Source organism: Euprymna scolopes, chromosome 22 (genome assembly GCF_053919585.1).
Source record: "Euprymna scolopes isolate OS-2025 chromosome 22, ASM5391958v1, whole genome shotgun sequence".
NCBI classification, from domain to species: domain Eukaryota; kingdom Metazoa; phylum Mollusca; class Cephalopoda; order Sepiida; family Sepiolidae; genus Euprymna; species Euprymna scolopes.
Window position 1 is genome coordinate 91,626,173 of NC_136503.1, and position 13,647 is coordinate 91,639,819.

A 13,647-nucleotide genomic window follows, 5' to 3' on the forward strand; every position below is an offset into this window, starting at 1 on the left:
GAGCGAATGAATGGAACAGTGTGGAAAGCTATTTCATTAGCATTGGAAGACAAAGGTTTGCCGACTGAACACTAGGAAGAGGTTTTAGCAGACTCCCTCCATTCCATTCGGTCTTTAATATCCACAGCCACAAATGAGACACTTCATGAGCGCCTGTTTAAACACCCAAGAAATCAGTGTTCGGGACAGCGGTACCATCTTGGATGACCGAATCTGGTTTTGTTTTAATGCGGAGACACAACCGATTAACTAAATATGAACCTCTGGTTGATAAGGTTGAATTTCTAGATGCTAACCCCCATTATGCCTTTGTTCGAGCTAACAAGGGTAGGCAGATGACTGTATCTACATGTGACTTGGCTCCGTTGAAACACTTCCAATTCACTGATCACCCACATAACTCGGAAAACTGGAATGATACACAAGCAGATCAGCAAGAGGAAAATTCGCCCCCACCAGTAGAACCACCTGTTTTGCGATGGTCAGTACATAGTAGAAGATGACCAGATAAGTTGAATTTGTGATTCTAGAGTTTAGTTAATCTTGATTAAATTTATTTTGCACATCAGAACTATTAAATTGCCCTCCTTGTGCTGGTTGAATTAGTGAGTTTTAACATTGCGAACCTGAACTATTAAACTACATTCCTTGCATTGGTTGTGATCAACCACCTTCATACACTAATACTTGAATGAACTTTCCACCCACGGCAGGAACTTTCTAATTTAATGGAGGAGAGAATGTTGTATTGTGTTTCGTATGGATACAAAACTTCCCAATAGCACTCTCCCTGACAAAGTGCTAGCTCTGTATACTACTCCAGTAGTGTCCGCCATATTACTTTATAGTGTTGACGTTGGACCCGATGTATCGTCCTTTTGTGCGAACAAAAACCTTATTTAAAGGGTATACAGTACTTGTTTTACTTACAACAGGTAGAAAATTTATTATTCATAAAAAATTGTTTCGATAGGGGTAAAAATACTTTGATATGGTTAGATGCTGGGTCGAAATTATTGGGTCATGCGACCTAAGCAAAAGGGGAAGTAACTCTGTAGAAACACAATGTATAGCAGACAATATTATCCAGAAAATAAAAATAAACATAGCATTTGTACATACTTTGTGAATTTTTTAAAAATAACTTTTTCAACTGTTTGAATTTTTAAATTTTTTGGATAAAAACATCACTGATTGAATTTGATTTTTGTTTTGTTTATAAAAATAATTGTTTGCAGTTATAATTTTTTTTTTTATAAAAATAACTGTCTGACATTTTTTTTTTTTATAACTGCTCAAATTTGTGAGTATTTTTTATATAAAACTAATTGTTTGAATAACAGTTATAATGCATGATTTTTTTTATAAAAATAACTATCAGGAGGTTTTTTTTTATAAATAAGTATACTTTTTTTAATTTCATACCGCGTAGAGTTCTTTAATTTGTTTGAAAATATTCTAAATGGGATTGTTGCAAATTTCTGCCTTCATATGAATCCACCATTTGTATGTGAGTACCACATTGAAATCTATTATGTTTTTCTTGTTCATGTCACATATATTCAACATGGTTTGTTGTGGCATTTGTGATGGGGTCTATAAATTATAATGATGAGTCACACACAAATTGTTGAATCCTTCTAACACCAAATTATTATAGGCCCTCCAGCAATCAGAGACTATAGTGGTTCCTGGTCTGACATAATGTTTTATAATTAGGTTTTCAGCATTTCTACAAGGAACTGTGATCAGAAAACCTGACTTGGTGTCCTTTTATATCCACCAAAGACTAATAACTTACATGTCACACAGCAGAAGGTTTTTCATCTATATTTTCGATTTTGAAAGCAACTACTGTGTCATACAGACAAAGTCTTCTTGCAAGATGAATTCCTGCACCTTCACACAAAGCCATTTCCCTCTGACAAGAACACAATTGCAAACCTGCCAGAAGTCCATGCTCCTGAATGAAATCGATCAAATTGCATCTATCACTCGAAAAAAAAAAAAAAAAAAAAAGATATTACTTTGCTTCAATTTCCTCAAGTCCATGTTAAAACTTTTTGAAATTACTTTTCTGAAATTTGCCTTAGATTTCCAAAAAATCAAAACCTTAATTACTTCCCCTGTTTACTCTCCAAGTCAAACTGGAAGATTTTGAAATCACATTACTACATTTTATATCTTTTTTTCTACCTTATTGCTTTTAGTAATTGTTGGATATGTTACTATTAGTGACATGACAATTACATAGGTATTATTTGTTTTACTTAAAATTCAATATTTTTTCATTATTATAATATAGAAGCACCTGATTACACACAATCTTGGCACAAACTTAATGATCAATATACATTGCTACTATTACATATTTACAAATTTCCAAGAAATTAGCAAAACGGTTTTGGAGGGTCAGTTCAAAAAATATAAAAAAATATATCCTGTCTGTAACCAAAACTTTAGAAAATTTTAGAAAACTAATAATGCAATGTAATTTTTGATTAAATAAAAAATCAATTTTACTTTTTTTTCCTAAGACATTTTATGGCATTTACTTTTATCAAAATAGAAGATTTTGTTATTATTTTTCTTTTTTTTCCCCCTCATTTTGTTGATGTTACTAAGTCCAGGGAAGGACGAGGGGATCCAAGAAGAAGAAAATTGTATGTCTGATCTTGTTGACTGTTGTATCAAATTTGTTTTGTGTGAAAATTAAACAGAATGAGTTGAAAGCATTAAAAAATTTTAAATTTCAAATTTAACTTCATACTTTTAAAAAACTCCTATTAATTTTTAAGTATTAATCAAGAAATAATGTCTCTATTTTAATTTTAATACTTACTCAATTTATGCATAAAAATTAGAAAATGCAATAGTGTAAACTATTGCATTTATTGTACTTATGTGGAGAGCAACCATTTTTAGGCGTCATAATCATGCAGCTTATTCTTATCAGTTTATTGTGTGATGGGATTTTTCAAATATTCCGTTGCTGAAGAGTCCATGGGTGCACTGAAATTGAATGTGCACACCTCACATCTGTGTTTACTTAGTAAATATCTTTCCACAAAATGCTGCACTATTATCTGGGAACAATTGAATCGGCAACCCTCTTTCACAGAATATACTCTCCAACTGCTTAATGATGCAGGCAGAATCCTGTCAGTGCAACTGCCTCAAATGGCAAAACGACTAGGGCCACAGTCCATCAACATCAAGTACAATTGAGTGCCAAAACGGGTTATATCCATAGCAACCCTGCTTCAGGTTTGCAGGACGTCAAGCCTACCTGGCTTCCAATGCACTGGGGTTGGATCTATGGACTGACATTCTTTGCAATCCCCAACCACCGACCACACTTTCAGCTATTAGTGGATTGGCCAACTTCACAAAGTACCATGTTCTTTTCATACCGAGATGTCCACTAGACCATTGTCTGTATCTGAGACACATGTTGTTCTGTGGCAATGATACACACAAGTTTTCGGGTTTTGTTGCTTTATGGATCTAATTTAACCATCACTTTGGCATCCAAGTAAAATGGTCAGCTCTGTTAGTGTGAGACTCATCGTGCCCTACATCAATTGTCAGGGAATAATCTCAGAGCATGGAGAGGTGACACCTAATTAACATTTCTGAGGCTGCTTTGGTGTGCACTCTTATCTTTTTGGACAAGGTGTCAGTTATTCACTGATATACACAAGCAGAGTCCGTTCGTAAATGTATGGTTTTGGCCTTCCACTGCAATGCAAAGCTGATATCTTGCAGCACAGCATCAAGCTCAGCTAAATTTATATGCTTATCCTCATGCTCTGCTCGGATGCAGTTTTCATCTTCTGCCACGGAACCAATTGCTTTCCACCACCACACCTGTGGCAATGGAACTAGCATCCACCCACACTGTAATATCTTCTCCACAGATACACCAGTCACCTTTCACTGGATCATCCTGGGCTGCTCTCAAACAAATGTTTTCGATCATTCGTGCTAGAAGAGGGTCTCACACTTCGTCATCCCATCCAGTTGTCATCATATTTGCCTTTCATTTTACAAATGCCATGGCGACACATAATCAGCCACACACCGGGAAATGGCCAGCCAGTTTTGTATGAAAATACAATTCAGCAGTAAGTCTCAGATGTTCTGGGGTCTGGTTTTCCAGACCAAACTGTAGTACTTACCAACAAAACAAACGTCCACGTGTTTGTGCCTTGTGTAGGCATGCGCGACAACAAAAGCGGAAGTCTTGAGGTTGTCAGGAATCTCCGGGTGCATGCGCAAGTGGAGGGATTGAGAGAGTGGTATAAAAGGCACATCGAGTGAGAAGGTTGTTGTTGTCATTGGATGTTACAGTGACGTGTGCGTTAGTACTTGATTAAAAAGTTTGTTTTTTTTTTTGTGTTAAGTCGTGCACCTCGGTGAAGGTGAAGGTCATAAGTTATTTCGGCCATTTCGTTTTGTCTCTTTTCCTGGACAACTATGGCTGGGGCAAAGTTTGATTTAAAACTGATACCCGAATTCGACGGATCCACTTCTGTTGTCGACTGGGTCGAAAGGGTTGAGCTGACCTGCAACCTCTGTGAAGTAAAGGGGGTGCATACTGTGATTCCTCTGAGATTGGCTGGAGGCGCCCTGAGTGTGTATCAGCAACTTAGTGTCATGGAGAAGGCTGATGTTACCTCTATAAAAAATGCTTTATACAAGGCATTTGCCATGGATCCCTGCATGGCCTACGAAACATTTGCCTCTACGAAGCTCATGCCAGGAGAAACCGTGGACGTCTTCTTCGCGGAGCTGAAGAAACTTGCAGTTCTATTTGGCAATGGAGTGTCAGAGCAGACACTGGCGTATGCGTTTGTGGCCGGCCTTCTCACCCACGTTAAGCAACTGTTGAGGGCTTCCACCAGCGTATCTGTAACGCCCATGGAACATTTGTTGGAACGCACTCAAACCATTATCAGAGATGAGGAGGACCTGAGGGAACCGGTTGTAATAATGGCGCAGGCAGCCAAGACTAATGCTGAAAAGAGTCCCAGTTTGAGACCCACGACCAATGGGAGATGTTTCTGCTGCGGCCAGTGAGGCCATTTCGCAAGACGTTGTACTAACAAGGGGTGGGGGCGCCTGCGCTGTTTCCAATGTGGTAATTATGGACATTTATCCCAAAATTGTGCGGGAAATGCATCAGGGGGCAGGACGTCAGCGCCGCCCTGTTCCCCGGACAAGGTTTAATTGAGGCGCAACCGACAATAAATGTGTACATCGACCAAGTGCCTTGTTCAGCTCTTCTCGACTCCGGGTGCTCACACACCATCATGAGTGCCAAGTTGTGTCGAAACTTGACAAAGCAGAACATCAAAGTAACCACAATAGGTGGCAATACGCAAGCTTGCTGTGGAGCCGGAACTGTCAAAGTCCACACAGACTCTGGTGTGGCCACAGACATTAATGTGCTGGTGATGCGAGGGGATTTGCTGGGATTCGATGTACTGTTGGGATATGATGCTATTAAGGCACTGGGGGGAGTTGTTATCGGAAGAGATGGGACTGTGCGATTTTTGGAAACTCCAGTGTGTGCTGCAGTTCACATTGATCAGCCTGATTTTAAGGTGGACTACGACCCTCACCAAAAAGCATGGACTGCATCATGGAAGTGGACAGAAGGAAGGGCACTAACCGAACTCAAGAATAGCATTGCAGAGTCCTCGATACCCGACAAGGCCCGTAATGAATACGAGAAGGAGCTTGAGGCATGGATCAAGGATGGATGGCTGATCCCCTACCCCAACAAGCTGGGACCACCCAAGGGTCTGATTCCCTTAATAGCGGTAGTCCAGCATAACAAATCAAAAGTTCGTCCGGTGCTGGACTATCGTGAACTCAATAGATACATTGAGACATACACTGCCGATGCTGACGTGTGCAGCAGCAAGCTGAAAGAATGGCGCCAGAAGGGCTCCAATGTGTCTATAGTAGATTTGCGGAAGGCTTATTTGCAGGTGCGAGTGGATGAGACATTGTGGCCGTTCCAGACAGTGTGGTTCCAGGGTCAGAGATACTGCCTTACTCGACTTGGCTTTGGGCTGAATGTGGCACCGCAAATCATGAGGACCATTGTAAATGCAGTAATGTCCCAGGAAAAGACCACTGAAGACGCAACATCGGCCTATATTGACGATGTGTACGTCAATGAAGACATACAATCTGCGTCGAACGTCAGAGAAAAGTTAGAGTTGACAAGGAGGACCCTGCCCGTGGAGAATGGTGTGCCGATGGGGACACTGTGAATGTGTGGGTTGACGCTAGTTCTTTGGCATTGGGAGTGTTATTGGAGCAACGTGGAAACGTAATTGAAGACGAGTGCTGGCTGCGACCCGTGAACGATGCTCAACACATCAACCTGGCGGAACTGGATGCTGTTGTAAAGGGTTTAAATCTGGCACTGCAATGGCAGTCAAAGAAGTTGCACTTGTACACGGATTCTCTCTGCGTCTACCACTGGGTGTCCAACACTCTTTCGGGACGAACGAGAGTCCGCACTAAGGCAGCCAGTGAGATGTTAATCTGGCGAAGGCTAAACACACTGAAGAGTCTGGTATCGGAGTATGACCTGTCGGTGAGTGTAACGCTCATGGCATCACACTGTAACCGTGCAGACCAACAAACCCGTATGCCTCACAAATGGTATGAAGCTGTGAAACAGGCGTGGAGTTCTCTGCTCGATCTTGTGCAGTTGGCGTGATTAGCTCATGCCAAATACAAAGAATTCATGTGCAGAGTGGAAATCCAGGTATCAAAAGAACTCTGTATTTTGCGAGGCGTGTGGACCCGGCAGTGACAAGGGCAGATGTCAGGCAGATCATCAAGCACTGTGAGGCATGCCAGTCTATCGATCCTGCACCTGAGTAATGGCAGAAGGGGCGATTGGAGGTTGAGCATGTGTGACAACGAGTAGCGATGGATATTACCCATTACAGTCGTAAGCCCTTTCTAACCCTTATCGACTGTGGACCCACTCGTTTTGCGGTGTGGCAGCAAATGACCAGGCAGAACTCAGCGAATGTTGTCCGTCAACTGTCATCTATCTTTTCTGAGCGAGGTGCGTCGGAAGAGATATTGACGGACAACGATTCTGCTTTTTGTAGCCACCAAGTTCGGCAGTTGTTGAATGAGTGGGGTGTCCGACTACAACTGCGATGTGCTTATGTGCCATCAGGGAATGGCATTGCTGAGAGGAGCCATCGCAGCATCAAGAGAATTGCTGCCAGAAAGCAATGCACCATTACGGAGGCCACGTATTGGTATAACATCACACCAAAAGATGGGAAGACACTAACAACAGCACCGGCCAATGCCATACACACATACCGTGTTAGGATAAAGGGCATTGACACTGTCCAGCCAATCGACGAGGAGAGTCATGACAAATACAAGGTAGGGGATCCAGTTTGAGTAAGACCTCCTGGAAACCGGTGCACCACCAAGTTCAAGCGAGGACGAATATCTGGAGTGGTCAGCCAGCAGTCGGTCCTTGTTGATGGAACCCCACGCCATGTGCGCGATCTTCGCCCAGCTAGTGAAGTACATCCTACAACTACAGAGAGCGATGAATCATCAGATGATGAGCTGCTGATAAGTGAGGTCACCGAGCAAGAGAGTGGTAGTTGTAGTTTGTCTGATCAGGTAGAACCACAACCAGAACCAGAACCTGAATCTGAGATTGTAAATACCACCCTTCACAGAAGTCAGCGAACTTAGAGGCCACCCCCGGAGTGCACTCTATGTGATCATCAGATCAGGGGGGAGTGTAGTACTTACCAACAAAACAAACGTCCACGTGTTTGTGCCTTGTGTAGGCATGCGCAACAACAAAACTTGGGTTTTTATAAGCGGAAGTCTTGAGATTGTCAGGAATCTCCGGGCACATGCGCAAGAGGAGGGATTGAGAGAGTGGTATAAAAGGCAGGTCGAGTGAGAAGGTTGTTGTTGTCATTGGACGTTACAGTGACGCGTGCGTTAGCAGTTGATTAAGAAGTTGTTTTTTTTTGTGTCAAGTCGTGCACCTCGGTGAAGGTCATATAAGTCGTGCTTCTCGGTGAAGGTGAAGGTCATACAAACTTCTCCAAATGTTCCTTGACATGGGTTGTAGAAGACACTTTCATTCACAAAAATGTTGTCAATATATGAAGACATAGCCGCGTTTATGATCTTATCATGGCTGAGGATGGATTAACAATGGCTCGCATTAGTAAAGGGGTGACATTTAAGCCAAAATCAAAGGCGGGTAAGACAATATTACTGTCCCTTAATCTCTATTGTTTGGAATGGCCAAAGAGATTTGTCAGCATGTACTTGCAAATAGGCTCAGCATAAAGCCAACATTGCAACATTGTGTCCCTGTTGTCGCCATTCTCTCAATTTTTGTAAGCAAACATCTGTGTTAGCTTTATGCACATCCATATACTCATTTAGTCCCGATAAGCCATAACTGACCAAACTTTCTGTTTGTTCTCCTGCACAACAGCCATGTGGGGGGGGGGGGGGGGGGTAGACCTTTTGGAGGGCCAAGTTCGTCCTCAGGATATGGCAGCAGCAGCCAGCCATTATCGATCCACATCTGCAGTTCATATTCCTCACAAATTTGTGTTAGGGCTGGATACTCTGCAAGTCTATTTCTCAACATAAGTGGAGGTTCGTCACCAGCCCATTTCCATGCTGTGGTCCACTTCCGAGTGTTCTGTTCATACACTGCAGAGAAATCAGACTCGGTAATGGTGATAGCAGTAAAACTGGTCTTGCTCACCCACACTAGACACAGCTACTCCTCCTAGTTGCTTGATTGCGTCCAGCCCAAGCAATAAATCAAATCCCAGTAAGTATCCATCCACAACTAAGACTTCTATGCTAATGCTCTATGTTGCACCAAGGTTCATTTACACCACTCCTATTCCACAGCAGCTAAATGTGCTTCAACTTGCTGTGAGCACAGGGGTCATTTTCCTCGTCCATTCTTTTCAACACAACTTGTTGACTAGTGACTGCATGCATCCAGTACACGGTAGTCCATTGATGTGAACAGTGATAACCGGCAATGCACCATTTACACCAGTTTGGGTGATGAGATTGGCGCTGAATTCTCGTCCCCATGCTTGTTTCCCAGACAAAATTGAGCAATGTGCCCACACCGCTGTGATAGCACATGATATTTTTCCGAGACTTGACAACATCTCTCCTTGTCACACTATCCAATAGACAATTGCTTGTCTAATGATTAAGTCCATTACAATTATAACACTGCCAAAGTATCCATCTCCTTAGGCGTGATTTGTGTCGACTTTGCAGCTAATGCAGCTTACTGTGGAACTCCCATGCAGTTCTTTAAAATAGAACGAGCACATGCCAGCATGTTATCCATCTGAGAGGATGCTCATGACAAGTCTTTTGCATGTTCAGGCAATTCAGTAATGAATGCATTGAACCGATACGCCACCAAACAGGACCACAAGCCTAGTTCTGCCAAAAAAATGTTGACCGTTTTACCTGGTTGCAGAGTGCTGCAAACTACTTCCATGTAGCAAAGGGATCAAAAGAAAAAGCTGTGTACAGCTTTTTCTTTTGACAGTCGAAATCCGCCCACTTTTCTTCACTTAATTGCTGGTAGACAGCATATGCGCCACCCAACCAATGCATCAGCAGAATGACGTACTCAACGTGCTTCACCCAACTCAGCTCAAATATGAGTTCAGCTTTCTCCAACCACTCGACTATAAGTGGCCTAAGATTGCACTACGCAAATAGACATAGACATATTGCTCTTCAACGAGAAGAGACATAGTTGAAAAGCTCTTCAAACTGCCATGTTTTTAGAGGATATGACCCTATCCAGGAAGAATGTTTCATGGTGACAGTACCAGTAATCTTAACAAAAAAATAGAATAAACAAAAAGTTTTTATGAAACAAACATTTTGTTCATTAACATTATTAACAAAAATATTTTTTATAAAAAAACATTTTGTTCATTAACATTTTTTACAAAAAAACATTTTGTTGATTAACATTATTAACAAAAATATTTTTTTACAAAAAAGCATTTTGTTCATACTCCTTAGAAAAAAATTTTTTTATTCTAACCCTTACAAACCAACTTTTCTAAGTCTGGAACAGAAAATTCACCAGTTAATGGTAATTTTCACCATTTCTACTGTTGTTTTAATGAAAATTCAATTATGTAAACAAATAAATAAAACGGTAATTTTTTACCTTGTTTCCACCTTAACATTTAAAATTACTTTTTTAGGTTTATGGTATACTGAAAATGAATATCGCATTTAAATTTTCTGCAAATAAGTAGTTTTCCAGATATTAAGCAATGTCATTTCTTATGTTATCGTTGGTGGACAACTTGGAGAGCGCAACTGCAAGAAACTATGCGCAAATACGCATACCAAGATGGCCACCAGCAATAACATGAGAAATGACATTGCTTAATATTCGGAAAGCTATTTATTTGCAGAAAATTTAAATGCGATATTCGTTTTCAGCATATCCGAAAACCTTAAGAGGTAGTCATTTTAAAGAAAATTTACAAAATGCATCACAATGAAATTCTTTATCGAACTGCATAATTATTATTATTACTGTTGCTGTTATTATTATTTAGATATCCTCAGTTAAAATAAAAAACGGTTTTGTTTTACAGATTCGAAAATATGGTCTTGATAATGAGTTAAAACTAAAAGAATTATACAAAATACTGTTAGAAACCCAACCAATAAATGTCACGAGGACATTTATTGGTTGGGTTTCTAACAGTATTTTATATATTTTTAAATCATTGTCAAGATTTCACGTGGTTAGTTTTCTCGTGTTTGTGTGACACTAATTGTCGAAATAAACATTTTACATTAAAACACTATTAAACTTACCCAACTAGGTAGAAGAGTAAATTATCTTGCCTTTGGTAATATTTATTTGGGTGCTTATGCTAATTTTTCAAATAGTATTTTCAAGTTAAATTCAAGTTTCAAAATATTTTTTTTTTATTTCATTGTAAGGTGAAATACAGAATAATTAACAAAACACCCTTCCCCCATGTAAAGAATGGGTTTCTAAATAATAACATCATTTCAGCATGGTAGCAAAAGTGCACAAGTACCTTTTATTTATTTATTTATTTATTTTACCACTAAAAAACACAATTCTACCTTAAGTACAAATTAGAATAAATACAACGAAAACAGAACCGTATGTACTTAGTACATTTTGCTGTTTTTTAACGTTTTTTTTTTTTTAAATGGAGGTCACCACTTATCAAGACCCGGAAGTCACTCAGGGATAAGGGTTATTGCGTGTACAGGAATTTGTTTATGTTGGACTTGAAGAGATCCAAGTTGTAGTCAGGTGGGAAACAGACAAACGGAACAGAGTTCCACAGACTGCACTTCTAAGAAAAAAGCTTTGTTCATGGAATCTACGTTTTGATTTAGGCACAGATAAAGAGTGGGGAAAATTATTGATAGTGGTTTCAGCTAGACGGGTGTTTATCGTGAAAGATTGGCGAGGAGGGATCAGAGATTGGAGCTCAGATGAGCACTTGCCATGGAAATAACGATAAAACAAAGACAGGCTCACAATGTCTCTTCTGTGGGAGAAAGGTTTCAGGGAAGAGAAAAGGGCATCGTCCACTAAGACAGGAAGACTATTTTGTACTCTGTCAAGGCAGGATAGGCTTTTTTTAGCAGCTCCTGCCCAGATGTGGCAGCAGTACTCCATCCTTGGACCTACTTGGCTTTTATATAGATAGAGAATTGCATCAGTAGTGAGATATCATCTGGAGCGGTAGAAGGACCCCACCATTTTCCCTGCGACCTTGACAACAGACAATGTATGTGTTCCACTTCAGATCCGGAGTAAAGGTCAAACCCAGAAGCTTGTCAAAACAAGGAGCCTTCCCAGGACAAGAGGCATCCATTTCAATTCATGCCAGATGGGGATCAGAGCGTTGATGATGTAAAGATAGGAGCTTGGTTTTAGATGCATTAAAAGTAACCAGCCACCTCTTCCCTCACTGTACTCAAGATCAGAGGAGAGAGAATCAGAGAGAACTTTGTCATCTTAAAGCATTAAAAACAACAAAATAGTATTGCTTGGAAACCAAATTTGAAAAACTTGAAAATAATTTTTTTAAACTGACAAACTCAGAATATAAAATGAAACTTTTTTCTGCATTTGTTTTGAAAGCAGAAAAAACAGTTTTCTATTTTTAAGCAAATACCAAACGAAACTCATCAATACGCTAACTATAGTATTAGCGCATAGCGAGTCATTTTCCATTAAATTCTATATTCTGTAATTTCTATGAAAGATAACATTTTAAAGAAATTTCCGCACAATTAATAATTATCAAATATTTACATATTATACATGAAAATAATTCTAAAACTATTATCTATATGAAAATGGATGATATATACCGATTTATTGCATCAATTTTGAAATATTCTTTGTCAACTTTGCTTCCTGTGGTCGTAAAAATAAAAATCAAAGACCAGTAGAGATGGACTTCTTTGTTTATATAGCCTGTAAAATTTCAGCCATATCCAATCAAATCTGACCCTGCGCATTTGTATCCATACATAACGTATGAAATGTAAACATTGAAAAAACAGTTTCCCTTTTTGTTGTCGTCATTTTTTACTGTTTTTTTCATTTTTAGCATAAAAACATTGAACGCATAAAAGCAAAATAAATTAATATCATTGGAATGTTTATTGTATTTTCTTTCCATCAATGTAATTCGTTTAAAAATTGACTCAAAAATAAAAAAGAAGCACATTAGGAATATAATATTGCCGATGTCCACAAAAATACAGTATAAGCTTGTAATGCTAAAAAATTCAATACCAAAAAACATTTTTTACAAAAAAACAAAACATAACAAAAGGACAGTAGAAAATGTTTACAAAAACTTTCCTTACAAAAATAAACAAAACGCTTTCATTTGTTGCTTCACATTATTTTATAAAAAATAAATATTCATGAAACTTACCATACATCGATTTTGTTATTCGTTTCTTCATTGAAATTACTATAACATGAACGTTTTTTTTCTAACATTTAAAAATTTAATCAATACTCTGCATAATAATTTAAATATAGATTCTCTCATAATTTATTTTGGTTATTTGTAAGCTATTTTATTCATGTTTTAGCATTTTTTTGGTATTTTTTAACCCTTTAAAATTTGAAAAGAATAAAAGTTAACATTTGTTTTATGTAAATTGAACTGAAATAAAAATAAAGAAAACTAGTTTGTGTTTCAGAAGAGACAAACCTGATTGTGTCAATATGAGAACAGTATAGCGTTATCTTACCATTAGATTCTAAGACTTCCGAAGTGAGACGAATAGTGAAAGGGAAGTCATCAGGTATGACAGGACGCAAACCTTTCTCTGCAAGAGCACCTACAAAATTGGATGCACAAAAAAAAAAATAATCAAACATACATGAATTTTACATTATTTTGACTAAAGTTAACCTTATACAAATTACAGCCTATATATATAGATATGTTATACAACCTAATGTTCATGTTTTGCTTTGGACTGTTGTCTACATAAATGTGGAGATTAGATATATATATATAT

General features: G+C 38.8%; 1 protein-coding gene across 1 annotated transcript in view; it reads right to left on the reverse strand.

Annotated features, from left to right (window-relative positions):
* Nucleotides 1-13,647, reverse strand: part of LOC145243541 (polyribonucleotide nucleotidyltransferase 1, mitochondrial-like) — a 1,193,685-nt gene that overhangs the window by 589,759 nt on the left and 590,279 nt on the right. The window contains exon 17 of the mRNA XM_080106520.1: nucleotides 13,375-13,464. Coding sequence (XP_079962646.1) covers nucleotides 13,375-13,464 — 90 coding nt within the window. The remainder of the gene's footprint in view (nucleotides 1-13,374; nucleotides 13,465-13,647) is intronic.